Source organism: Grus americana, chromosome 5 (genome assembly GCF_028858705.1).
Source record: "Grus americana isolate bGruAme1 chromosome 5, bGruAme1.mat, whole genome shotgun sequence".
NCBI classification, from domain to species: domain Eukaryota; kingdom Metazoa; phylum Chordata; class Aves; order Gruiformes; family Gruidae; genus Grus; species Grus americana.
In genome coordinates this window covers 40,711,281-40,737,612 of record NC_072856.1, presented here as the reverse complement: position 1 = coordinate 40,737,612, position 26,332 = coordinate 40,711,281, and the positions used below count along the sequence as shown (strand labels likewise).

Here is a 26,332-nt window from a genome sequence, read left to right as displayed (position 1 = left end):
TCATGGTGTGAAGGTTATGAAGGAGCAGCCAGAGACCTTCATTCTGGAAAGGTAAGTGACAGTAAGCTCAGATTGCAAACTCTTCCGTGACTTACAGCATACTGTACAGGTACGAGTCAGCATGTTGCATGCCTTGTGAATACGAGTTAGCATAGCTACGTCCTCATACTCGAGAAGGAAGATCTGATTTGGCACCTCGCTGGTACCGAGAAACTTGCCTATCTTTTGTAAATGCTTTAATCATGATGCATGGATAGAATATACAAGAGAACAAAAATACACTGGTGTGCCAAAATAGAAAAGATTTTGTGTGATCTATGAAGCCAACATGATAAAAGATGATCAAACTTTTAATTATCTTTTATTAATGTTATAATATTTAAGTGCCAAATACTTCTGGTTACAACTGACACAGTACGCAGGAATACCAAATGTATACTTCTGTCAGTTACATTTCTTTTGTAACCATGACTTAAATGGAAAAGGGAGTGAAACCAGCTTTTTGATGAAGGATGAATCTAGTTTAAAAATAGTCATGAAGGTTACAGAACTTTAACTTAACAGTACATTTGTATGGAAATTAAAAAATCAGGTTAGTGCTTAAAGGAAGCACTGAAACTGTCTGAATTTATATTTCCGTATTTTCTGTCTTCTAGGTCTGGCACAAAGCTATGGAATTGAAAGTGATGCCCAGATGGCCATGTGTAAGTTCCCATTACTTTATCCTCAGTCAGATTTAAAAAATGTTGACTGTTCTTGCAAGGTTGCTGCTGAATCAACAGGGCTGTCTTTGAAACGGAAGGTTCCACTTTATGTTCAGCTGTATCTTCCATTGGTACGTAGGGTATAGGAGAAACAGGAAGTATTTTCCAACTAATTTGAATATTGCATGAGTTGATCTTACGACATCCGAAAACTGCTGTTGGTACGCTCCTGATGGTTTCCCCATCTTCTGTAACACACTGTGGTCAGTTGTGCACCTTGCTAGCTTTCTGCCACTTTGTCAAGCACAAACAGAGGGGCGAGAATCCTGTTCCTGTTTGTTTCCACGATGCAGCCGTTCAGCACCATTTCATCCAAAATTATGTGCACTCTGTCTAAATTGAACATGATCTAGAAATGTTTCAAGTTAAGTATATTTTGAACAACACGAAGATAATTCAGAGAAAATCTTAGGCACCTTAGTCTTTAATCAAAGTTTACCAAAACAGTTATTTCTTTATGAAAATTAACAGCCAGATAAATGAGAATAAATTGATCTAGGGAAACAGTTCAACTGATGCTTTTTCCTGGCCACAGATATGTCAGAAGTTTGTAGCAGAGAAGTTAAACCACCAACAGGATCCCATCTTGGAAGATTACCACATAGTAGTAAAAGAAAGATCAACTTAACCTTAGATATAGGTGGTTAATTTTACCACGTATAGCTTGAATATAAAATGTTATCAAAGGATAGCCACCTTGTATGTGAACATGCAAAAATTCTGCACTTCTTAGCAAAGTAATTGTCAAATTCTTAAAATTTGATTCTCAAATATAATTTTCCTTACCCTCAGTTACTGATACTATTTATTTGATCTGCTTGCAAATAGCTTCCTAAGGGAATATGCTGATATGTAAAGTTGAGGCATTGATTTAGTAATAAATCTCATAAAGGAGAGTAAAAGTAAATGGTTCATACATAAAATACTTTCTAAAAGATATTTTCTAATGTTCACTTAAAGGAAAATAATCCGAAGCAATCTGAATTTGTATGGTTGTGATATATGAAATTTGTCCATAACCACGTCTGTTTTTCCTTAACATTATCTAACAGCATCTGTCTCAAAAAAAAAAAAAAAGATGATGGGCCTTACTCCAGCATTAGGCAGCGGGCATTCTTCTGCATACGTTAGTGTTTTAGGTATCCACTGAACTGCAAAGGGTCACTTAGTGAAAAAAGATTCTTACGTTGCCATTTATCACCATAACCTGAAACAGAAATAGGCACAGCAAAAATGCCTGCTGGGTACATCTGTGATGCCCAACTCACATGCTGTTCATAGTGAGGTGTGAATAACCCTTCAGCTGCCTTGCTCTCCACCTCCTGCTGCTCTTTAAATGTGTTCTCTCTGCTCAACACATCAGCTTTGCCTTAATTTTGCTCCTTCTAGTTCCTGCCTGTATATTGAGGACTGCTGCAGTGGAGCTAGCAAGATACTTTACAGTAACTTCTAAATGCATCACTTGACACTTTTTCCCCACTTTGATGAGTCTCTCAAGTGCCGTCTCTGCGCATTATGTTATTTTTGATGCCATGGTTTGAGCTCAGGAAGACAGCCTGGTTTTGCTGTAGTCCGTGTATTTATGTTAGTGGACTTCCAGTTCGAATCAGTAGAGTTGGAAGAGCCAGGTTTTTGAAGGCATCAACGTTTTCCTCTGCTCAGCATGATAAAGCTTTACTCTCTTTTTTTGAATGTGGCTCTGGCATTTAGGACTGCTCTGTCCCACGAATTGTAGTGAATCCAACCACAGCCGTCGGCCCTGCTGCTCTGCCAAAGAGCAGGAACAGTGGGAGTACCGAACTGTGACAACAGCTGCAGAGCCACGTATTTGTATGTACTTGTTCCTCCTAGGTGGTAAATGCAAGTGGTGGGGAGACCACTTAAACCACCAGAGCTGTAGTGATGTGAGCTGGTGAAAGTGAACAGTCTTGGGTCTGAATTCAAGAAATGGGTTTAAGTTAAGTAATGTTGACCATCCCCATGCCTAGTTTTTAGCATCCAGCTTTGAGAAGGGAATTCCTTAATCTAAGTTAGGTGCCTTATTTTCTCTGCAATGAGCAGTGAAAGCCAGACCCATTAAACAATTCCCAGGTTCTAGAGAACCAGGGCTGAAGCCAGTACTTGGGAATGCAGAGAGGGAATTTTCTGCACTCCTTTCTCTTGGATTCAGAAGCCCAAGTCATTACTTGAGGTAATGGTGGCCGGCTCGGTGTCTTTAAATGTTACTGCAGAAATGCTGCCTGCCTGAAACCTGTGGAGAAGGGAGGCTGGGCCTGTCCTCAGCCTGGGGAATAATCCCAAACCCACCTTTCTCCATGGGCAAGCTTAACTGAGTTGGTAGCAGTTAAGATTTCTTTATTCCAGTAATGTGACACTCTTTAGGAAGACAGCTCTGCTGCTGCTGCTTAGTTCACCCCTGGCGCTGCTCTACACAGGGCAGGAGCCTCTGTTAACGAACTTAGATAACATTCCATTCAGGTTTCAACAAGTGATAAAGTCAGCTCCTCCTGTCTTTTAAATTTTACACTCTACCACTGATTCACAGTTCCCACAGTGGAGCGAGAGCTCCCACCTCTCCAGGCCTTCCTCTTCCTTGGAAAATCCCAGGGATCTGCAACCCAGAAGACTGGATCAACCAGGATCTGTGATGATGCAGCAACTTGCCACTCCCACCTGATTTTTTTTGCATCACCTTGTTTCAGAAAACATTTGAAACACACTTAGCACTGCTGCATTTCCTAAAGAGCTGATACCATGTCAAAGGAAGACTGAACCCACCCCAATAAGTCTGTTGCAGCTGTTCCACTCAAACTCAATATGGTTAAATGAGACATCAATTCCTCTGCAGGGCTATTCCAAAACTGGCCTACTCCATTCCAGAATATAGTGGTATGATTTCTGTCCATCTGTAACCTGTTAATCTCACACTCATCACTCCAGAACCACTGATTTCACCTGCAGTTTGAATGGCGATACTAATACCATTCTGGAAAAATCTATCTTCTTGATTTTTGAAGGTGCCAAAGCATTCCTCACCCTCTACTCTCAACTTGACATCCCGGCTTCCTTTTTCAGTTCCCATCCCACCTCCCTTTACCGTGCTGTTCTTGGCAAACAGTCAGATTGCACAGGGAGCAACCTTGGCTTTATTCCGCTTCCTGTAAGTCTCATGACTATCCTCTACCATTACATCGCGTCATACACACACTGCTTAGCCATTCACGTCCGAGTGCCCTGCCCAGTGAGGGATGCGTATCTCTGATCCTCAGCAAGACTCATCCTCACCACCTGTCACTTGCTTGGCAAGTGACCCCAAATTTCAGGGTTTAAAGCCCTGAAGTCATAGATCCACACCCAGCTGAAAAGCAGCACAGCAAACCAGTCTGAGCAACTGGCAACAGGAAAAAGGTACATTCCATGTGTGCGCTGCCATGTGCTCCACCCAGAGCTGTCATTTAAGGTCCTGCTTCCAGTAACAATCCTGGCTGCCCACGAAAGAGTATTAAGGGGCATTCACTAGACCCATGCAGAGGGTAACAGGCATTTTTAAACAACTGTGCAGAAGAAAACATGTATTTCTGTGCATTTGTAGATAAAAGTCTGTAATAACAGTTTTCAGAGACCCAGACAGGAAATTCTCGTAAGTTGTTGGCCTAGGCAAAAGGTGAGCCCTTACCCTCTTTGGTTAGGGATTTCAGTCAGTGCTGTTGTGGCTGCGTACCTGGCAGGAGAGGTAAACGGCATCTACTACAACTGGTATTTAAATGCTACCTTGGCTTTTGGTCACTTTAGGAACTGCCCTTATTAAAGACATCCATGGTACTTTCTATTCTCACAAAGGGTTTTTATGGCACTTACATACTAAGTGGAGGCAAATGTGACACAGTCCTGTGTTTCCTTCCCCAAAATGTTATATAGGCAGATAGTTAAGCAGGGGAGAGGGGAAGGAGGTGGGAAAGAAAGGAAAAAGGCACATCTAGAACTTGCATGTGATAAATAACTTCTTCAGATAGAGACATTTTAAGATATCTCAGGCTTTTCCAAGCGAGTAATTAAGGGTGTGTACAGGCTTAAGAGATGATAAAGTGCAGCCAACACCTTGTGAGCAGGTAACACACCCGGGAGCACAAACAAAAGCTTTGTAGATTACAGCAGGGGCACTTACGGGGCAGATGATTCACTACTGAATATACAGCATTACAAAACTGATTTCCATCCTGGCCATTCATCTTCAACTAAAGATTAGTTGGGGGTTGCTTCTTTTTTAAATCTAGAGTCACATGTTCCGACTTCATTTTTGCTAACATTTACTTTAAGTAACTTAGTCTATCTAATGGTAGGCAAATTTTAGGCACTGAAACCCATTTAATGCTTTCTGAGCATGTCTTCCTCAAACGACTGTGCTGACATTAAAATAGGAGACAAATGGTGCCTTCAAGGTCTGTGATATTCTAGGATATTTGCTCCTACATTGAGGTTAATTTTTGCCAAGGTTTGAAGGGGGCTGATCTACCTGACGTAAGTATGTGTCTCCTGACATCACAGACCTAGAGGGAAACTTTCCCCTTAATGAATATCAATTTTAAGCTAATCTTTATAGGTTTCCATTTCATCCACTTATTTTTATAGTACAAACTTAAATGTATCCTTATAAATTCTCAGAATAAATTCATCATTCAATTTTCTTACTACTTAAATGCTCTGTAGTCTGAAAGTGTTATTCCACGGGGGACTGAAAAATACAGTTGATTCACATGAAGTGTTCCCTGTATCAAAGCATTTTATCTATCCTAGGAGCAGCAGCAGCTAGTTGCAATGGAATGTAATGTTTTTTTTGGATCAAGACAACATTCTTCAAATGCTTCGTCCTAGAGCACCCTGTCTTCCCCCTCCCCTCCCAGAAGGGGAACGTAAGTATCTTTCTTCCCTAAGTTAATAATGTGTCTTCAAGTAAGCTTTGCTTCACCAGTTCAAGCAATGGAAAAGTCAACTTTTTGTAATTTTAGAAACTCTCATGCTTACCAGCCTATTGTTCCCTACAAAACTGCTGTGGTAACTCTTACGTTTTTATAGTTTCTTTGTCATCATCACACCAAGAAAGCAGCTCCTACGCCATCCCAGCTGGAGTTTTAGAGCTACAGAAAATCCCACCCACTTATTTCATACACAGAAGTGAGGCTCACCTAGGGCTATTACCACATCAGAAAGCACCACCCCTAGGACAATTTCAATGCTTGTTCATTAAACTGGCCCAACCAACACTCCTTACAGATATTTTAACAACAAACCAAACAACTTTAGAAATGTTATGTCATTCTGTCATAGGTACCCTTAAATATGTGACTGACTCTCAGAATGAAAGTGGACATCATGTAATGGCTAAATGCCTTACAATTCCCACATAAAAGCTTTGTAAAATACAAAGCATTTGGGTGTTGGGACCTAAATGAAAGCTGGAGTCCTGCATTAGCAGGAGCTGCGCTGCCAGGAGTACTGGGGTAGTGCGCTGCGGCTGGGGAAGTCTTAAGAATCAGTGCATTTCAATTGCGTGATCGTTTCCGCCTTTAGATGTAACTGTGCTTTGCTCTGTGCCTAAGTGAAGAGCCTTCATGCGTCATGATCTATTTTTCATGTATTTTTTGATTTAATGTAATTTCCTACTATTTTTTTCATGTTAGTAAACACCAGTTTCTATATAGAATAGCCACTATTACTTTTGAAATAAACTTCCTATGGATCTGTACACAAAAATAATAGCGCAGAGACAGGAAATCATGACAGTCTCCTGCCAGATACTCCGTATACAAAGATTCTGTAAATACTACTTGGTGTTCACTGTTGCAGCCCTTCAGACAGCACTTCCTCCAGCAGATATTTTGCATCCAAGCTAACTGTACTGAATATAAGAGTTAGCTTAAGACTAGTTGGCACAGGAAATGGTTTTACCCCAGGTGGGAATGTTATCTTACATGCTATGAAAGGCATATTGATGGATTATTGCTTGCACTGCATTAACATCTAAGACACTTGTAGTCCAGATCTTATATTGTTTTTCTGGGCCTTCTATTCAAGCTGCTGTCAAAAATAAATACAATCCTGAACAGCCCACTTCTTCATCGTTACACCTCTGCTTTACATTTAATGCTGAGGGTATCTCACTTCATTTCAACTATTTTATGTATCCTCTCAACTTTTTCTTAAATGGCAGAATTATTTTTTACATATATAGAAGTAAAATATTTTATTTTAAAATTGTTCCTGAAATGTACAATGTAGAGTTTTTCCAGTATTATTTCCAATATTATCAAGTAAGATAGTAATGCACAGTCCTATTTTCCAAATATTTATATTCACACCCTCGTGCAGATGAGACCCATATAGAAGATGAATTTCTACGGGAATCATTCAGACACCGTATTACACCAGTTGCAAAGGTTAGTGTTGGCATGTAATGCAACAACTTCTCTAAACAATGCGGACTAGCACCTCATGCAGAAGCTTGTTGGATACAGCAGCAGCCTTCTCGGCTATTAAACAGGCTACTGGTGGTAACTCTAAGCATATAACTACAGGACATTCCTCTCAGTATGAAAATGATGACCAGAGGCAGGCAGAATTTAGAATCATCAGTACAGCAAACAATCTAAGATAAAAAGAATCAGCTAACTGGACACTGAAAATACACCATATGGAAACAGAGGGACTATTTTTAAGTAAAATTACTGAATAGGTCAGGTTAGTCTCTAATCCAGCAAAGCTGATATAGAACTACACATAGTTCTAATCTAATAAGAGGTCTTATATTAATACCACAGTATTTTGTGAATTTCAGGAAGGAAATACAGACAGTATATACATATATAGACATAAATATTTAAGTTCAATAAATGAGACAGAGTTCCAACATGTAGCAAGCATTAAAATATTTACAAAAGTAACATTAATTATTTCCTTTTGGTTTTTTTTTTCAGTAAAGAAGAACAATTACAAGAAAAATTACAGAATTTTTCTCTGTTCTTCATATGTACTAATTCTTAAATAAGGCAAGTAAACTAAACTACTGTACAGTATTTGATTCCAGGGTGACAACTGTATTTCAGGTGTATAATTGAAACTCTTTGTACCAGTCGATCTGCATTTAACCAACAACAAACATAGACATAAGGATTGCTGGAGTAGAGTGAGCAGGCAGTGGGGTTAGAAGAACTGAGGAGAGAGACTGTTTGCACTACATTCTCCTGGTTTAATTTTCTTTGAATTCAGTATTGTATTTTATTTACTTACTATTTGCGTTTAATTGTTCAGGACTGTATTTTAGTATTTGTATTTGGTTTTAGTTCATTTTTTTAATTATATTTTAGTTTGTACCCTGCAAATCATACACATGAAAATATATCTGTGTAAGGGGAGGGGCGGCAAAAGAAAATGGTATCTCTGGCAATGCCTTGTTTCCTAAATTTCCTACTCCCAGGCATTTCTCTTTTTCCATTGATATAGAAAGTAAAACTCACTCAGGCTTTCATGAAGCGAGATCAAAGCACAAACCTAATTTCACAGTGATGCTACTGCTGTTTGGCTCAAGACACAGATCATTCAGTTCTTATTATTGCAGTCATTTCAATATCTATTTTATTGTAAACTTAAAGAAAAAAGTAAAAGCCTGAAGTAATAATTAGTTAAGCCTTAAAGTAGGTTCCCCCATGAATGTAACTTTTCATGTCTAGGTGTTAATGGTACTTAGTTCTCTCTAAGCAAGCTCTCCCTGTCTTACTTTAAATGGTACCAGGCTTATCTGAATGACTGAGGATTTAAGTAGGTGACCCTTAGGAACATCAGCCATGCTTCCAGAAAGGTGCCAGAATGGTGCTACTTACTGTAAGTGCAAAATTTTTAAACCTCTGCATTGTCTTGACTGTTTGACAGTCAGTGCTATGAAGACAGTATGAACTGGAACATACACCAAAAAGACAATTGGATTTCTGATACTGAAAAGGATACATCTAATTCACTCTGCAAGGAAAAGAGATAGACAGCCATTAGTTACATTTTGATCTCTTATCTCATAGTCATTAAACATTACACGTACCTTTAGAGGATAAAGAAAGTCTTCAAAATAATGATACAAAATTTTAGGGCAATTCAGATTTCTGGTCTGGACTGTACAATTACATACTCTTTTCTGCAAAGCTGCTTTGCCTTTGATGTGTTACCTGCCTCCATAATAAAAGCTAATGTTCTGAATTTTTTACTTAGAAAAACCCACTGAGGTCACCCACAAGTAACAATTTGAATATACACAGTGCCATCTGAATGAGTGGGTGGAAACCCAGCATTTCTAATCATGGTAACTCCAGCCTTATATTCTCTCTTCTTCCTCCTGCAAAAACAGGATGTTAATGCCAAGTTTACAATTTATGTAAAAACACAGTTAAAAATGTTGCTGCAGATCATTTCAACAGCAAAATCTAGACATTGTATATACCCATGGCTGGATATATTAGGAGAGGGCAGGCAATGCCAAGCTTTGGACCCAGCGACACAATTCTTCACATAGTCATCATTTCCCTTCTAGTCTTAGCTTGGATTTACCCCAAGTAGTTTTATTCATTTAACCAAAATATCTGAGCTAGAAGCCCTTGTGGTCTCTCTGCAGTCAACAGAAGAGATGGGCATCTTCAACAGTTGACTCAGCACACTTGAGGCATGACTCACTTTCTCAAGATACTTACCAGTCTCCACTGCTGGTAATGGGAGCTTAGGATGACCAAACTTCTAACTTAGGTGCCTCAGTTAAATGTCTAAATTTAGAAAAAATTAATCTCAGCCTCAGCAGTTAAGATCTTGCACAGTTGGAGCAGAGCTTCCCCAGCCTCTGCTGAAAGAGGGAATATTTATCTGCTACCAAGGGAATTTAGTTTGCTAAGATGGTTTCCATTCACAGTTTAACCCTGGAGTTTTAGGCGGAGTTGTCACTGGTAAAATTGCTGCTACTTCCATGGTCCAAAAATGCTCTAAACTGGACTAGTTGTAGTCTGCAGGCCTCTGCTGAGTAACTCTGCCATTCTTCAATTAGAAGTTTTTTATGCACCACAAAAATTTGTATTTTAAGAGCCTGATCAACTTAAGTTTCCATAGCATTAAAAAGTAGTTGGAACATTGGAATATTTATTCTGAACAGTATGCCGAGTTTTCTGTGGGTAACCATATAAAAGTGAAGGGGACTCAGAATTACATCTCACAAGCAACTTTGAAAACTTTCCCCCTAATTTTGTTAATATTTGTGCTAATATCTGAATTCAAGCTCTATAAACTCCATTTGATAAAAATAGAGTATGTGAGAATGTTTAAAGCTCACAAGCCTAAAAATAATAGATGACAAAATGTCCCTCTAGAGCAGGACGGATGTTCTTTCCTTTCCCAGAGTACTGTCTCCGTTGTCATCATCATAATTTGGGATGCTGCTAAAATTCTGCAAATCCTGAACATTAATCCATAACAGTACAGACTTATATTTTCTTGCTCTGTGGTTTCTGCCAGAAACCCCAGCTAGAATTATAGCCCTCTTCTTCTGTGCTCTGCCATTTATGGTGTTATATGCTATTAAAAATAGAACCATGGAATGGCATGAGATTTCTTTAACCACCCCCCCTTTTCAGTTCCCCTATTTCAAACCTGAAATGCTACGGAAAATACAAAAAACTCTGGTATGATGAATTCAGCAAAATTCTAACAACAATCAGTGGTTGGGTTATATACGTGGTCAAGGAATTACATATACTACATTCATAGATACAAGAACTACATCTATTTTTGCTCTGCCTCAAGTGAAGAAAATAAAACTTGAGAAGTGGTCGGCAACTATTAGCTCAATTAGATAACTAAGATGTGACTAAATTTTATTATGCATTCCTGCACTGCTGGGATCAAATTCCATTACTGGTTATCACCTCTTATGTTGGGACTGCAATCATAATTCTGAACTTAGTACAGTCAGAAAGTGACACAGTGCCAGCAGTTTCAACAGGCTGGTGCAACATTAGTTGAGATAATAGCCTAAAACATATTCCAGGCATCTAAGTAATAAAGGGTGCAGATAACTTTTTCAAGCATGTCCTTGAATTCCCAGAGGGAACTCTGCCACGTCTGCTGTGGTACTAGGACTGGGAAATCAGTTACAGACCCTGAGTACTCATCTCTTGTATGTATAATCACCAACATAATAGCTCAAGTGCCTGGACTACAGGGGAAACTCTATCCAGTCCTCTTTTCTGAGAGGGATATCCAACATGTTCCAGCATAGATAAGCTGAAATTGTGCCAAAGTATGATTTCGGGCAAATTGGTTTATAACAAGATTATTACAAACCCAATATTAAATAGCACGTGTTCTAACCAGGATTATAATGCCGCATTTTCAAACTTTGCATTTGCAAAAAAAAAAAAAAAAAAAAAAGCAAACAAATAAATCTCCCACCAAAAGGAGCACTGCCATTTTAACTGGACCCATGTCTGATGTTGAATCCTTAATGAAATGACTATCTGTATAATATGTGTTTTATCAGATATCTGCTGTTGCATGACAACAATATGGGGAGCACAAGTACAGACTGGTTTTTGAGGTTTCATTTGTTCCATCCCTCTGATCTTGTTCAGTGAGAGTGATGTCAGCTCCCTGCTTAATGCTTACACCATCTTTATCATGAATGAAGTTCATTTGGGGGGGGTGTAATGCAAAAAAAGAACTGTAAAGAAAAACCTCTCTATTTCTGTAAAATGTATAAAATGCCAGTGGCTAATTTAAGAGTAGATGACCCAAAGAAACCCCTGAGTATAAGCATGTAAAAGCAACTTTTCTAACAAATATTTCTGGTATTCCTTGTCTGATGATTTATAACCCACATATAACCCCCTCTGAAAAATCAACTAATTCTGCCTTTTTTTATTTCCTTTTTTCTTTTTTTTTTTACAGTGGTAATATTCATGCTTAAGTATTCAAAATTCTGAATGAATATTAAAAAAAAAAAATTTCTCCTTTGATTTATTCCCTGAAATGACATAGTCACTAAACCTTTGAAAGAAGAAATATTTCATAATAGATACAATGTCTCACTCACCACTCGGCTGAAGTATTTGTCCAAAACTTCCACAAAATTATGAATTAGTTCATATACTGCCATCTCATTCTGAAATTAAATTAAAACCAAGTGAATATTAAATGAATAGCTAGAAAATGCAATAGTATTCTCTGTGTTATTTCAGTTTGTGGTGTATGAAAAGCAACTAGAAAATATAATAAGACCTACAACGAAGCGCACAAGCTGAGGCCACCACAGTGAGACGAGGCGTGGTTACCCCGCAGAGGGAGGGAAAACAGGGGAGCGCTCGGGGGCAGAAGCTTCAGGCCAGCCATGCAGGCGAGCGCTGCGCTACCCGATGGAGTTGTCTCCCCTCCACTGCTGCCACCCCACTGCATCCTTTGGTCCACCATTGCCCAGGTTAGCTAGATAGATACAGCTGACTACCCGTGCTGAAGTCACAGAGGCCAGCTGCAGCACAGAGCCAGGCTACGCTGCAGTAGTATAGATGGGCCATTTTTGGACCGTGTAGCAAAGCCAAAAGGATTTGCCCCAAATTGCATGCCATTAGAAGCCTGACTCGAAGACAGTGGTAGTCAGCAGCTACCTTCCACACCACCCAATTAAAGTCTCCAACGGTAAGCTTTGAAATAATTTCTGAGAACTTGGAATCAATGTAAACACTAAAGCTTTGCAGCCTGAACAGATGAAGTAACAGTACTTGTCAATTTTCACTCAGATACTTCCCCCCACCACCACCTTTTTTTAAAATACAATACAGTGGCATCATTCTTGCTGACAGTATGGAAATTTTTTATTTGGCCAAGGAGGTTAAAAACAGTGAGCAGCTGGAAAGTCACCACAGATGAGACAGCTGATCTGGCTGTAATGCTAACAATTGTTGAGAAACCTCACCCTATATAAATTTGTTTAATCAAACATAAATTTAGAAAGCAGAATCAGTATAAGGCTCATGAAGACTACCTCATGGTAAGAGTTCAGTCTACCACTATAGAATGAAGTCAAACATACATTTTCTTTTATAAGTCTTTTTATTTCACTCTCATTTCAAGAGCATACGTAATTTCTTACCTCTGTCTCGTTGATTCCAACGACTACGAAAAGGGCTGCATACTGTCGGTATACCAGCTTAAAGTCCTTATATTCAATGAAAGAGCACTAGGCAGAAGCAAAATGAGTCAAACACAGTAGCTGCCATTTAAGCATATGACAGTATTAAGCACAGAGTGCTCAAAGAGCCTAAGCTTTCATGTTGGTAAGGCCCACAAAGAACAATGGATTTCCCAAGATATGGTAAATAATTTTGACTTGAAAGAAATTTAGTGGGATAACCGGTAGACAAAACTTATCATCTACTGGCAGAAAACTTGCTATCACTTTTTAAATCAGAAAAATTGAAACATACAGAACTGAAGTAATTTGTTCAGGTTTATAAGACAGTCAGTACTTCCCCTAAATTTTCAACTGGAAGCACTTCCAAAAGAAATGCCCTTAAGTTCATTTTCATATTTAAAAAATTATCTATATTTTAATATAAAAATGAAGAGTATTAGACTTCCAGACCCGAGGAGGGGGGAATTCACATCTTTCCTAGTAAGACAAGAGCCAGCAGATGGTGCTGTTAGACACTGCTTTACAAAATGCCTCCCTCGTTTTTAAAGTATCATATTGCTCAGTCCTTGAAATGGCAGAAAACCGTTAGTTCTTTTGGTGAAGTTTCTGTTTGGAGATGCTCTTGCAAGCAGTATGGAGGAGGTTAATTTCTTTAGTCACTGTCAATTCTGTAAACTAAAGTACTTTATAGAAACTGTTATTTTTTCTGAGGTTTTCTAGCATGAAATATGTGAGGACCACTCTTCAAGGACACACATAATTAATGAAAAATAAAGCAGCTGGCTTCAGAACACAAACAAAAAAAACCCCACACAGCCCAAGTCACAGATTTCTCCTTCAATGCAAATTAACGTGCTCAAAAGTTTTGCTAAGTTTGGTACTTTTCTTAAAGAACCAAGGGGTCAATTAAGTGAGTCATGAAAATCTCAACTTTCATCTAAGAAAACTTCCAACTTCTGAGTTTTCTGACTGTGGTGTGTTGACCTTGGCTGGACTCCAGGTGCCCACCAAGCCACTCTATCACTCCCCTCCTTGGCAGGGCAGGGAGGGGAGAAAAATAAGATGGAAAAAAACCCCTTGTGGGTCAAGATAAAGGCAGTTTAATAAAGCAAAAGCAAAAGGCTGTGCATGGAAGCAAAGGAAAAAAAACAAAAGATTTATCCTCTACTTCCCATCAGCAGGCGATGTCCGGCCACTTCCCAGGAAGCAGGCCTTCAGTATGTGTACCGGTTGCTCCGGAAGACAAATGTCGTAAATAACAAATGCCCCCCCCTTCCTCCTCCTTTCTCTCAGCTTTTTATTGCTGAGACATCATACGGTATGGAATATCCCTTTGGTCAGTTGGGGTCAGCTGTCCTGGCTGTGTCCCCTCCCAAGATCTGCCCACCCCCAGCCTACTGGTGATGAGGGAATGTTGGCCGGAGGCTCTCAATGCTGTGTCAGGACGGCTCAGCAGGAGCCAAAACCCTGGTGTGTTACCAACACCTTGCTCACTACCGATACACAGGACAGCACTGTGGGGGATGCTATGGGGACAAATCACTCCATCTCAGCCAGACCCGATACACTGACTTTCTTGCAGAAAGCGTGATCACTTTTTTAAAATAAAAATGCCTAATACAGAGGCCTAAAAATCTATGTTTCAAAAAACACCTGTGGTTTAGGTAGTAATTTCATGATTTGGGATTCTTTCTCATAAGTTTTTTCATTTAAACTTGGAGCTGTCAGTACTATCCCTACCACCTTCTGGCAAAGCATGAGTAATATCTGTCTATCGATCTCTACCAAACAAGCAATTAACAGGATAAAAGAAATTCTTCCTGGATTTCTGACCATCCTCAAATAAACAGGAGGAATCTTCATGACAGACAGCAATACACAAAATTCCAAAATCTCTGTAAGCCTCAGAAAATCGTATTTATTCAAGGCAGAATAACACTTCAACTGACTGAACCCATAATCTAGAAACACAATCTTTTACTTCATGAATACAAATGAAATAATGACCTGCAATGGAAACTGATGTGCTTTCAGAATTATCGACATGAAAGATGTGAGATGTTGATAAAATAAAATGCCCAGGGGAAAAACTACAAAACTTACCTGATCCTTTGAACGGGAGAGACAGTTTTTGATTACTTCAGCTTCCAAGATTGTCCGTTTATTAATTTCTACATGCTCATAATACCTAGAGAGCCTCGTTTGACCTTGTTTGTTTACCATAAGAAAAAATTTTATCATTTTTTGTTGTTGATGTCAGCAGTAGATTTGAATATGGGGTGCAGGAATCAGGAAGAGTATTTCTGTGAGGAGAAAAAAAAGAAAGAAAAGAGTATATGCAGGAGTTATAAAAGACTTCCTAAAAGCTAGCCAGTCCAGATCCACATATATTTAAGACTGAGTTTATTGCCAAAACACAGAATATAGGAAAAATATCTCTTAATCTTTTGCATGCATCCCATGAGTAAAACTCCATTTTTCCCCACAAAAATAATCACAAACTGTCTAATAAATAATTGCTTTCACATTATCAGGCAATTTAATTTATTTGTAGGATTTGGGGAAATTGGAGGAATAAACAATTACTTCTTCAAAACCATAAATCTACTTACCATTTTCTTCCCACATGCTGACTGGTTTGAGAACATTATAAGAAATTTGCCCAATACCAACACATAAGATTAACACAGCTGATAGGAGCAAACTCAGCCTATGAGTGCATTTTTTTTCCCTGACTTGTATTTAACAATTTCATTCATACCATCCTGACATCAGATTGAAGGGAGCGAGGACAAAGGGAAACACATGGGCCAAAACACATGACTATTTCTTTAACACAGGAGAGCCTCTTAAATATTTGGGTATGAACGGTATCAGGACATATCTTGTGCTGGACCAGGAGCCACTGAAATCTGTTTTCTCCCATCTAATTTCCCACACTGACATGAAAAATGAATTCTGCACTTAATGAAAACTAAGTGTGGGGTTTTGATAGCTAAGGAGAAATTTGTTCATGTTAATTACTCAAAACAGCTTAATCTCAATCTAAGTAAATATTAATCCACACAATGCCACTGAAATATAGTTGTAGAATATAAATATGCTACATGTAATGTACAATGAAAAAAGCTATTAGAGCACAGCATATATATCAGAATCTGCTTGCTAAACAACCGAATTCTTTCAGGTTTTGAAAAGTATGCAAAAAAAAAAAAGGTAAACTGCAGATGTAATTTTTTGAAACAGAAGTTCTGGGTTATTTTCTTTAATGCGAGAAAACAGTCACTGTAATGTTTTCCATCTGACTCTCTATTTGGATCACAGACTTATTGGCCCAAACGCTCTTGAGGTTTATGCACTGGAAATACAGCAACTACCGCAAAAGCTATTTCTTTATTCCAGTTCTGAAGAGTTGCTCTTTGCCTGGTACAAACATTCCCTCCTAAGGTCTCACAGCTCCTGTGAGAAAGTCCAAGCTGAAAAAAACATATCGGAATCCACAGTGTAGTTCTTTGTGTAAAACCAGTGTATCTTAATGCAGAAAAGCAAAAGGGGAAAAAGCTCAACAACCAACACAGGTCTCTAAGGCAGCAACCTCACAGACTTTTAAACGTATGCTGATTTTTTATAACAAGGCAAGCTGCATAGGTGCTGCCTCGTATTATTAGCAACTTGAATAAACTGGCTATACACCATTGATGGGTGATAATATCTAAATCTTTCATGACAGTAATACAAAAAATCCCAATATATTGTGCTGACATCACTTATTACTTACTTCTGATTCATACTGGTCACCTAAATATTTTCTGCAAGAAAAGCCTCCTCTATTATCATCACTTAGATCTCAAGAAAGGTATCCTGTTTTCTTCAGTGTACCGTGGTTTACTCCATATACAAAGAAGTTTAGATTTCTATACCAAATGTCTTTTCACTAGACTTGATACCGAGAATTCATTTCTTAACGGGCACCTCCAGGGAACAGGAGTCCAGAATCAATCCTTAGGACAAGAGAATCTGTTTGGAATTGTGACAGTTTCAGAGCTTTCTCACCTCCGCCAGGCTCAGTGAAGTCTCTTCACGTCCAGAACAGGAGCGCACTTTTGTTGATTTGCTCTGACCGAAGAGTCATGGACGCTGGTCAGTGCTGCTGCAGTGGTGCACGCAGTTTGTTCCCTTGCACCTCAGGCTTCTGAGGCATAAAGAAAGGTAAAACAGTGAGAAGACATTTTTTGATACAAACCTTCCAAGAAGGAAGGTTTCATTCATACGAATGAACGACTCCTTCCAGCTCAGAATGAGGCACTCTAGTAAGGGCCAACCTCATGAGCAAAAGAAACCTAAAGCTTTAAAGCTACTTAACAACTAAGAAATGCTGCCCATTGTTTTAATGAAAAAAATAGCAAGCTCAGACACAGACCAAAAGCTATGCATGTTGTTCCTACTAACTGCAAAACATGTCTGTCCAAGCTAGATAATGACAGCCACATAGACAGCTTTTTTCTTCCTAGTTTTAAGCTTCATCTTTGTGTTTGGTACTGCTGAAACATGAATAGTCCTCTGCTTTGAACAAGTTGTTTCCAAGCTATTTTAATAATTTAGGCATAAATAATACTGAGGAGTGTAAATCCTGTTCTCAGAAATGAGCAAGTTGCACAAATCCATCCCAGAAGAGTAAAAAACTGAGGCTTAACATGTCTGCAGATACTCAAGTGGGACCTGTGAACGGGAGGACAGTAGAACTACCCCAGGAGCACTGACAGAGCTGTTGTACTTTGAGTTACTGTTAAGCAATATAAACGAGAAAAAAATATATGAAGAATTAATACGTATGGATCCTATTGCAGGATTGGCCCCTAATCCTAATCATTCCTTTATTAAGCTAATCTTTCTACATGGTTAATCCCTTTCTGATGTTATGACTATTTTATCTGTGTGCATTCTTATGAATGGCCTGGATTGTTTTACGTATGAAAATACTTTAGACCAGATTATTTTTTTTAAATCCTCACAAAGGCTCTTATCCAGAATAGATATAAAAAAAATGAATCATGTTGTAACAGAGATAGAACCATAGTATTCAAATGCGTTATCTGTAATTTATGAGACAATCATTATTCACAGTATTAGAACTAGTATCACTAATCATTTCTGTACTTTCCCACCAGCCCCAAAGATAGCTTCCAAAATTTTAGCCAGAAATTTTGGTCATGTAAATGGCAGCACAAGCGCACAGATTTGTGCAGAAACACAGGAATAAATTTACATGTACAAATAACATTTTTTTAAAAAATTTACAAAAAGCATGCAAGCATAGCTGTGGAATCTGACTTTCAGAATAACACCAGTTATTATAAATATCTTAAGAGGTTTTTAATTCCTTTTAAAATAATTCTGAAAAATATCACTTGTAGAAATAAAAACATTTGCTTGCACAATTTAGGTAAAAAAAGGAAATGACTGAGTTTTGTTTCTAACAAACAAAGTTTATTTCTTCTCCTTTTATCTTGGCTTTCAGATACAGACAACATGTTAAAATTAGTTTTGCATATATAAGATGTAAAGAAATCTGTGAAGTATGATAAACAAACAAAAAGCATATCTGTGCATGTTGATGGGTGGAGAAACTCCCATTCTTTCATCAAGTTCTATGTATTTGAGGAACTACCTTTTATGATCAATAATCAGTACTCTACTAATGAAGATAGCTCCACTTCTGATACAACTCTTACGTGCTTTTCTGTGCATTCTCACGCACATGCCTGCGTGTAATCATGCACATACACAGAAATCATGATGCTTTTATGCACACAAAATCAAATTGTTCAAGGGAATTGGTGAGAAGATGCAAGCCCTTCATATCTCTGCCATTATTTTGTTCATTTTAGTAATGAAAAGACATTACTATCTGAAGGCTGCTTGTCAGAAATGAATAGGCTGTCTCATTCCAGGTCACTGGACAACTATTCACATCACAAATGGGCTTAGGAATGGAAGACTGGAAGGGACTATCCAGATCTTGATGGAATGTCAAGTCCAGCTCTCCCTATCACAGTCAACTATGCGTTAGAATTTTTGTCCAGAATAGCCTATGGTATATGCTTCATGCATACCCAATCTACAAAACACCTACAAAACTCTATGACAGAATGAAGACTCCCTAGAAACAAAAAACCTCAGAAGGTATGACTTGGGGAAGATGCAAAAAGTCTTGAACTTGCAAACTGTCCTTCAAAAGAAATTACCTTCCAGAGTGACTGAGTAGCACTCATTTCCTTTAGAAAATATTTCTGCTGTAAGGGTAATTTGGCATGCACACAAAAGACATAAAGTTTAACTACTGTGATTTAAGTGTGTGCTGTTAGACTGTGTTAGATCTCACCCTCATTAAAGTATCTCTCGCAGACAAACATCTAAGAGAGAAAACTAGTATCACTATTTGCTTGTGTGACTCACGCTGGTTGATGGAGTACGTAGTTGGTGATGACTTACAATATGATGGCTTTAACTCCTTCTAAACCAGCATGTATGCAGCAGACTATGGACCCAGGCTCATGAAAAGAGATGCTTCTTGATTTTAGTGCCCCCAAGCAGGCTCACACCCCCCCACCCCCCTGCCTGTACAGGTAACTCCAGTCTTGTATTTCAAGACAAACTAAAACCTGCCTGGTTTGCTTCAAAATGCTGAAACAGAAACCACAATGGTTCAGAAACTGCTCCCAGGACATGTCAGCTCTGTAGGCTGCATAACCACATAAGACACCTCAAAATAAGTTGTCCCTGTTTGTGAGTCACACCCCTAAATGCTGTCTTTTGAGATACTGGTTGAGTCCTCTTAGAGAGGCAAAGCCTGCAATACCTGTTCTGCGGATAAAAAGGTCTTAAGTCTCCAGCATGGCCAACCCAGCAGATTCTACATGCAGTAATATAAAACATTTTAAACAAAATTTTAATTATTCCTCCAGTAGACACAAGCACTCAACATTAATTTATTTTGTCAAAGATTTTACCAATATTTATACATACTCTGACATGTAAATTATAGAAAAAGAAACAAAACCTGAGTTTGAGACTTCTTGCCACATGGTTATCATTCAAATCAGATGTGTCTCACACTAAACCCACTCTAGTCAATGTCCACAGATCTAGAAACCTTTTTTTTATTGTGCTATAGCAAAGTTTTGCAACACTCTGGCTCTCAGCTACAATGTAAATAAGAGATCAAATAGTAAACAGGAAATGCATGACTACATTTTTACAGAACAGCTTCACCAAGAATTAAGAATAAATGTTAGATGGAACTATAAGCCAATAATTTACTGCACCGTCCAACTCTAAACAAATTGGTTTTCTGGATGCAGAGGTCTAATTAGACTTTATGTGTGTACTAAATGTAGAACAAAATTGGTTAAACTGGAATTAAAGTATTAATGAAAAGAAAAAAAAATTACTATATGGTAGAGGCACAAGCAGGTGACAGCAGCAGAACAAATATTTTTGAGGTATATATTAGGCTATTGAGCTTCCTGGCTATGAATTTATTGCACAGAAGTATGTAGCAAATGAAGACCACTCACATAATCAATACCCTTGCTCTCCCTATTTTTGTTTGGACCATGGACAAGGGTTCAGTAAAAATAACATGCAGTATTATTAATATTTTTGTATTCTAAATCTTATTAATGCACACATTATAATTTATCCAAAGAAGAAACAACTATGTATATGTGGCTTTAAAATAAAATACTGTGTTCAACTTCAGGATCAGGGATTTTAAAAATGCAGCCTTATTAATCTAGGGAAGTCAGGGAGGAAGGAAAGAGTAAAAAAGTTTTCCTTTGCTGATGAGTTGTCAAAATGCTGGCTGAATATAGTAATGGAACTAAATTGCAGTAACTCCCACATACTCAGGAATGAGGAATGTCCCGTAAGATCGGAACTAAACAAAAGGCTGAACTGGTTATGAGGTAAGTCTTAATTTTTAGTAATGATTTGATACTGTCAGTAGACAATGAAAGAAATTAGCTGAGGTAGAAAGGAGTTGGATTTTGATTGGCTAATCTCTGTATGGAATCAGGAAGACTGTAGGATGAAATTTTAGTAGGAAATGATTTAATGGAAAAGAAAAGAAGGACTGGATAAACTAACTGAAAGGTCAATACACACCTGAGGAGAGATTAGTAGAGAAAGGGAACACCAGTACCAAAACACGCAGTACTTATTTTTTCAATACTTAAGAGGATTCCAGCTCTATAAAGAATAAGCCCTGTTTAGGAAACTATCTAATTTTTTTTCTGAATGAGTACAACATATAAATATTTTGAAGAGAGGCAAAACCAAACTCCTACCTTACTTACAATGGGTGACCTACAGATAATTTCAAATAGGATGCAATGAGAATTTGTAAATATTGCATTTCAGAGCAGTATTTTACAACTGAGGTAATTTCACCATATTCAAACTGCAGCATCAAACACAGCATTGCTATCCCTGATAAAACTGAGCCAGGCGAAATAAAACAGCAATTTATTGCAAAACCTTCCTCACGTGGAAAAAGACTTTTGAATAGCAAACACTGCACTCTCCCCTCTCATCGAGGAGGGAATACGCTGCACACACCCCTTACCACGAAGACGACCATTCATTTAAAAAAGGATTAGCCAACTTCTAGAGACATACCATAAATTTAAGAAATCTATTCTAAAATCACCTCCTCGCGGGACAAATTCAGCGCACCATTAAACTGCGCTGCGCTCTAGAGACTTCAGCGTTTTAACCCCCGATTTGCTGTTTGCACGCCGGTTTAGGAGCAGACCCAGGCCCACCCAGCGGCATTCCCGCGGATTCTTCCGAGGACGTTTGACACTCCCGAGGCGCGGAGCCGCCGCGGCGCGGGCGAACCCAACCTCCGCCGCCTCAGCGTAATGCCACCGCTTCCGCTTTTCACTTCAGGGCGGACAGAAACCGCCCGGTCGCGCTCCCCCGCGGAGGCCGGGCCCGGCGCCACCAGTCCCGACACCGACCCACCCGGAGCCGGGCCGCGGGCGGGGCGGGCGCCTCCCCCCTCCTGCCGCCAGCGGCGAGTTACCCTGGGGCGGGCGGGGGCACCCCGACAGAGACGGAGGCAGGCAGCGACAAGGCGACTGCCTCGCGGCTGTCCCCTGCGCGGTGTGCTGCCACCTCAGCCCCCCAGAGGGGGATCCCGGCCCCGGCGCGCTCCCCCGCCCCGGCGCTCACCTCCCCTCCTGCGCATGCGCGCTCCGCCGCTTTGCCCGGTCGCGAGGAGGAAGCCGGAGGGAGAGGGGAGCGATTTCCCAGCGTACCCCGCGCCACTCCCCCTCCCCTCTCCGCCCAGCCGCGGGTGGGTGGGCCGACGGCTCGGCGGCTGTAATGGCGGCTGGCGGCGGCTCCGCGCTGCTCTGACACCCGGATACTGCTCGGCGCAGTCCCCCCCTCCCCGCGCCCGGCCCGCCCCCCTCCTCCCCGCCCCAGCCAGCTCCGCTCACCCCCTCCCTGGCCCCTGCTCCAGGCCCTCGCCGCGGGACGAGGAGGAGGGTTCCCCGCAGACAATGGACGAGCACCCCGGAGCCGGAGGAGGCGGTGGGATGGCGGCCGCCCCGAGACCGCAGCAGCCGCCGCCGCAGGCGGGAGGGAACATGAACCTGCAGTCGGGTGGGGGCTGCGTGGGGGCCGGAGGAGGAGGGCAACAGCAACAGCCCCAGGGCCCTGCGGCCCCGGCTGGTCAGGAGGCGGCGGGCCCCGCCGAGCTGTCCCGGCCCCAGCACTACACCATCCCGGGGATCCTGCACTACATCCAGCATGAGTGGGCTCGCTTCGAGATGGAGAGGGCGCACTGGGAGGTGGAGCGGGCTGAGCTTCAGGTACGGGGGGCTGAGGGCGGGCTCCGTGCGGAGCGAGGCGCGGGCTGGGACCGGTTTGGTGGGCTCTGGGGACCGGGCCGCGCTCGGGGTGCGGGAGCACAGCTGTCCGGGCGAGCGAAGCCCCTCGGGCCCCTGAGGTCGAGCCGGTCGCTGTGTCTCGGGGACGGTACCTGGGCGAGGTCCGGCGGGCGAAGCGGCGTCGCCGGCCGGCGGAGGCGCAGCCCCTCACGGCCTGAGCTGGGCTCCTTTCCCTGGGGCAGCCATTTTGGTTTTTAGCATGGCGCCCGCCTGGGCTCCTGGGTCAGTAGGCAGCCCCTGCTCCGCAGGCCTCTCGCCCGGGCTCGGGTTGCGGGGCCCGGAGGACGGCTGGGGAAGGGCGGGCGGGCGCTGCCGCGGCGCGGGGCTGCTGACCCTCCTCCCCGCCCGCCCGCGGCAGGGCGAGCTGCGCCTTGACAGCTGCGATCATCTCCCTCGGCACAATGACTCCGGGGCTCCCCGGGCCGGCGGCCTCCTCAGCCCTGGGTGCGGGTTAAGGGGAGCAAGAGCCTCCGGGCCTGGGAGGGCTGGCGCCTCCCCGAAGCTCAGCGAGCGGTTGCTTTGGGAGGAGAAGAGGGGGTTGCGAAGAGGCAGGAGTGTCTGTCTCCCGAGCAGGGAGAGGATGAGGAAAGACTGTCCAGGTAAATCTCAAGTAAAGGACTTGGCCAGGCACTCGTTTGAGACAGGTCGAGCCTGTGCTCACTTCCGTCTCATTTTGTTGAAGATTTCGTGTGGGAGAAGCATCCGCTGAAGAATAGTGAGGAGTTGATGGGTCTGTAGTATGGTCATCCTAATATACATAAAAGTACGAACTTCGTCTCAGGAACAAAAATTGAGTAACTCTTCAGGGTAGAGGGCAAGTGTTGGGAGTTCCGTATAGATCTCTTGCTTTTAGTAATAGAAAGGATACCTCCACTTATTACGTTTGCATGTAAAAATAAAACCATGCATAGACCGTGACAAGTTTGTGTACAGATTGCAAAATCCACTGAATATGAGGTGTTCGTATAGGAGTCATTGTTCTTTTTTAGGACAGAAATGTAGACGATAATAGTTAACAAACTTTACTGTTGAAGAATTTTTGGTGATTTTTGTATTGAGTGAAAGTTTACTATCTTGAAGCAGCATTCCATCAAATTGCACTGTAATTAGAGTTTTTAATAGCATGCTGCAACAGGAGCCAGCATTTGTGATGTATTTACTTTCAGATTTCAGAACCAAGAACTATACCTGAGCCTGGGCAATTCTTTCAGCTCTATAATAAGCATGTAATCTGGACTATTTTTGTTACGACTATAATTAAGAAGGAATTTAAAAACACCACCAAGGGAAACAAATGAAGAGGTTTCACTGTTTCCTTCACTTACTGCTTGTCTTACCATTTTAAGCCTTGTGGAAGGCTGTTTTTAAAATCAGTTTGGTGGATATTGGTGGGCATTTTTAGTGGAGAACAGTTTACTATTTCTCTTTTCTCTAGTGTCGTAGTAATATAGCACTATGTTTATAAATAAGTTGCATAGTGCCATTCATTAGCAAACAAAACCATCTTGAAATATTTTTTTATGTATAGGCTACTTTAAAACAAAGTACCATGTTCTGTATTCTAATGTAAAGCTGAGTTTGGAGACTTTGAAAGCTCTAGCTGACTGAGAAAGTGCTGCTGTGAACTCATGTGGCCTCTAGACACTGTGATGTGTTCTTGCCAAGTCGGCTACTTTTGTTTGTAATTGCTGTTTGTCATCCATGGCCATACTGTTTCAGTTGCTTATTTCTGAAGGTACCTTAGTAGTTCTGACTCTGGCTATATATGTGTTGATTCACTCTACCTCATTTGTGCATCAGGTCATGGAACAGAGACAGCATAGTCACCGTACAGTGTGTATGCATGAGGGTGGGTTTTTTTATAACTTCAGAAGCCCAGGATAGAAGGGGTGGAGGGCATCGCCTTTGGATTTTAAATCTCAACTTGTACAGTGGTGAACACTGATGCAAGAATGTGTTGACAATATTTTTGGAAGAGATGTGTTTACCAGGCCTGTGGGGTTTTTTTTTTTCCCTGTTGTTCTACATCTCAAGTTGTAAAGTCCCAGTATATTTCATGACTAATAAAGCCCTAATGTTTTGGACCACAGACAACAGTTGAACAGTTGTCCATTGAAACTGCAGAGAGTGTTTTTCATCTGTGTGATACTATGTACAAGTGTGAGGTTTTTTGACGATTGAGGCCTCCTCGGTTGAAAGGGGAAAAAATTCTATAGCATGACAGTAGGTAATTAGTATGGAAGTATGAGAGTTGGATGGCTTAGATGCAACTCTCTTCATGCAGGTAATTTCCTCCTTCTTTCAACATTACAGTAAACTCTCTAAACATTGTTTCTCAGTGCTGGCAATTATAAGTTCTTTCTAAGTTAACTAGATAACTTTGCAGATGATGCTTTATAAAAAGTATGTGAAAAACCAAATGACTTAACAATATGTGTGAATTTATGTACCTGTCCTGAATTTATGACTTTTATTCTTCCAAAGAGTAAGATATTTCCTTATCTGTGGTATGAAATCAGTGGGACTCCTGAGTGATTTCCCCACCCACCCCCTTTTTTTTTTCCTGTATAGTTCAAGTGACTGGAAGAATTGCCTACCCCTTAAAAGAGTGCTCTTTGCGCATGGGAATGACAGTGCAGGGAGGGATGATCTGCAGTAACAGATTATTCTGCCTTGGGTCTTGTAATGAGCATCTTGTCTATTGTTCTGCCTATGGGACGTGTTTTTATAATCAGTGTAAATTGCATGTTACTTCATCATCTTGGGGTTTATACCGGAGCCATGACTGACAAAGGGTCTCAACCCTTTGGATCTGAAGAAGTCATGTACGCGTAGACTTGAAGTCTACGTTCACATCAGACTTTGAATCTTAAATGTTACTAACTGTTCGGGTGCCTGGCTGTTCTGTCTGTGTGCACAAGTGAACCAGCATAATTATTTGCCAAATCTGTGTGTGCAAATCAGTATCAAGTACAGAAATGTCAAATATCAGGAGTGCAGTACTTGAACCAGAGTACACTTTTTTCCTTTCACTTGTAACACTGGCTGCCACAGTAACTTTTTTAGTACTTTGCTGCTGTGTTGAAGGGAAATAGTCTGGATACATAGTGTGTCGATTGCTTGAAGTAATAGATTGGATCTATTCTGTGAACTGAAAGAATGATTTTTGCTATAACAATATTGTGTAATTGTAACTGTAACTTTGATCTGTCAATATAATGACCTTGATGTTGGTAGCTGTTATACTGAGATAAATTCGGTCCATGTTTTCTAAGACATTTATGCACTTTAGAGGAGTTATAGCAAGCCTGTATTGTTGGATGTTATGTATTTGTTAGAAATAATTGTTTCCTTTAGGAGGTAAGTGGCTCTGTAGACTCGTAAAAGTAGAAGAAAGGTGG

At 40.7% G+C, this 26,332-nt stretch overlaps 2 protein-coding genes across 10 annotated transcripts in view; one reads left to right on the top strand and one right to left on the bottom strand.

Annotated features, from left to right (window-relative positions):
• Positions 1-359: 359 nt before the first annotated feature.
• AP4S1 (adaptor related protein complex 4 subunit sigma 1) lies at positions 360-23,175 on the bottom strand. 6 transcript variants are annotated; one of them, XM_054828935.1, is made up of 7 exons: positions 23,024-23,175; positions 17,026-17,164; positions 15,076-15,275; positions 12,931-13,017; positions 11,878-11,946; positions 8,751-8,774; positions 360-1,113 (listed from the first exon to the last, which is right to left on the bottom strand). In XM_054828935.1, exons 3-7 carry the CDS (start codon positions 15,211-15,213, stop codon positions 985-987), a joined length of 447 nt encoding a protein of 148 aa, XP_054684910.1. In that variant the 5' UTR covers positions 15,214-15,275; positions 17,026-17,164; positions 23,024-23,175; the 3' UTR covers positions 360-984. The 6 variants fall into 6 exon arrangements, with proteins under 6 accessions (XP_054684910.1, XP_054684917.1, XP_054684911.1 ...); XM_054828942.1 differs by having other exon boundaries at positions 8,763-8,774; XM_054828936.1 differs by lacking the exon at positions 23,024-23,175 and adding an exon at positions 22,210-22,343.
• STRN3 (striatin 3) overlaps positions 22,542-26,332 on the top strand; it is a 62,972-nt gene continuing 59,181 nt past the window's right edge. For all 4 annotated transcript variants that reach the window (XM_054828934.1, XM_054828931.1, XM_054828933.1 and 1 more), the window contains exon 1: positions 22,542-22,853. In XM_054828934.1, the coding sequence (XP_054684909.1) occupies positions 22,542-22,853 (312 nt within the window). The remainder of the gene's footprint in view (positions 22,854-26,332) is intronic.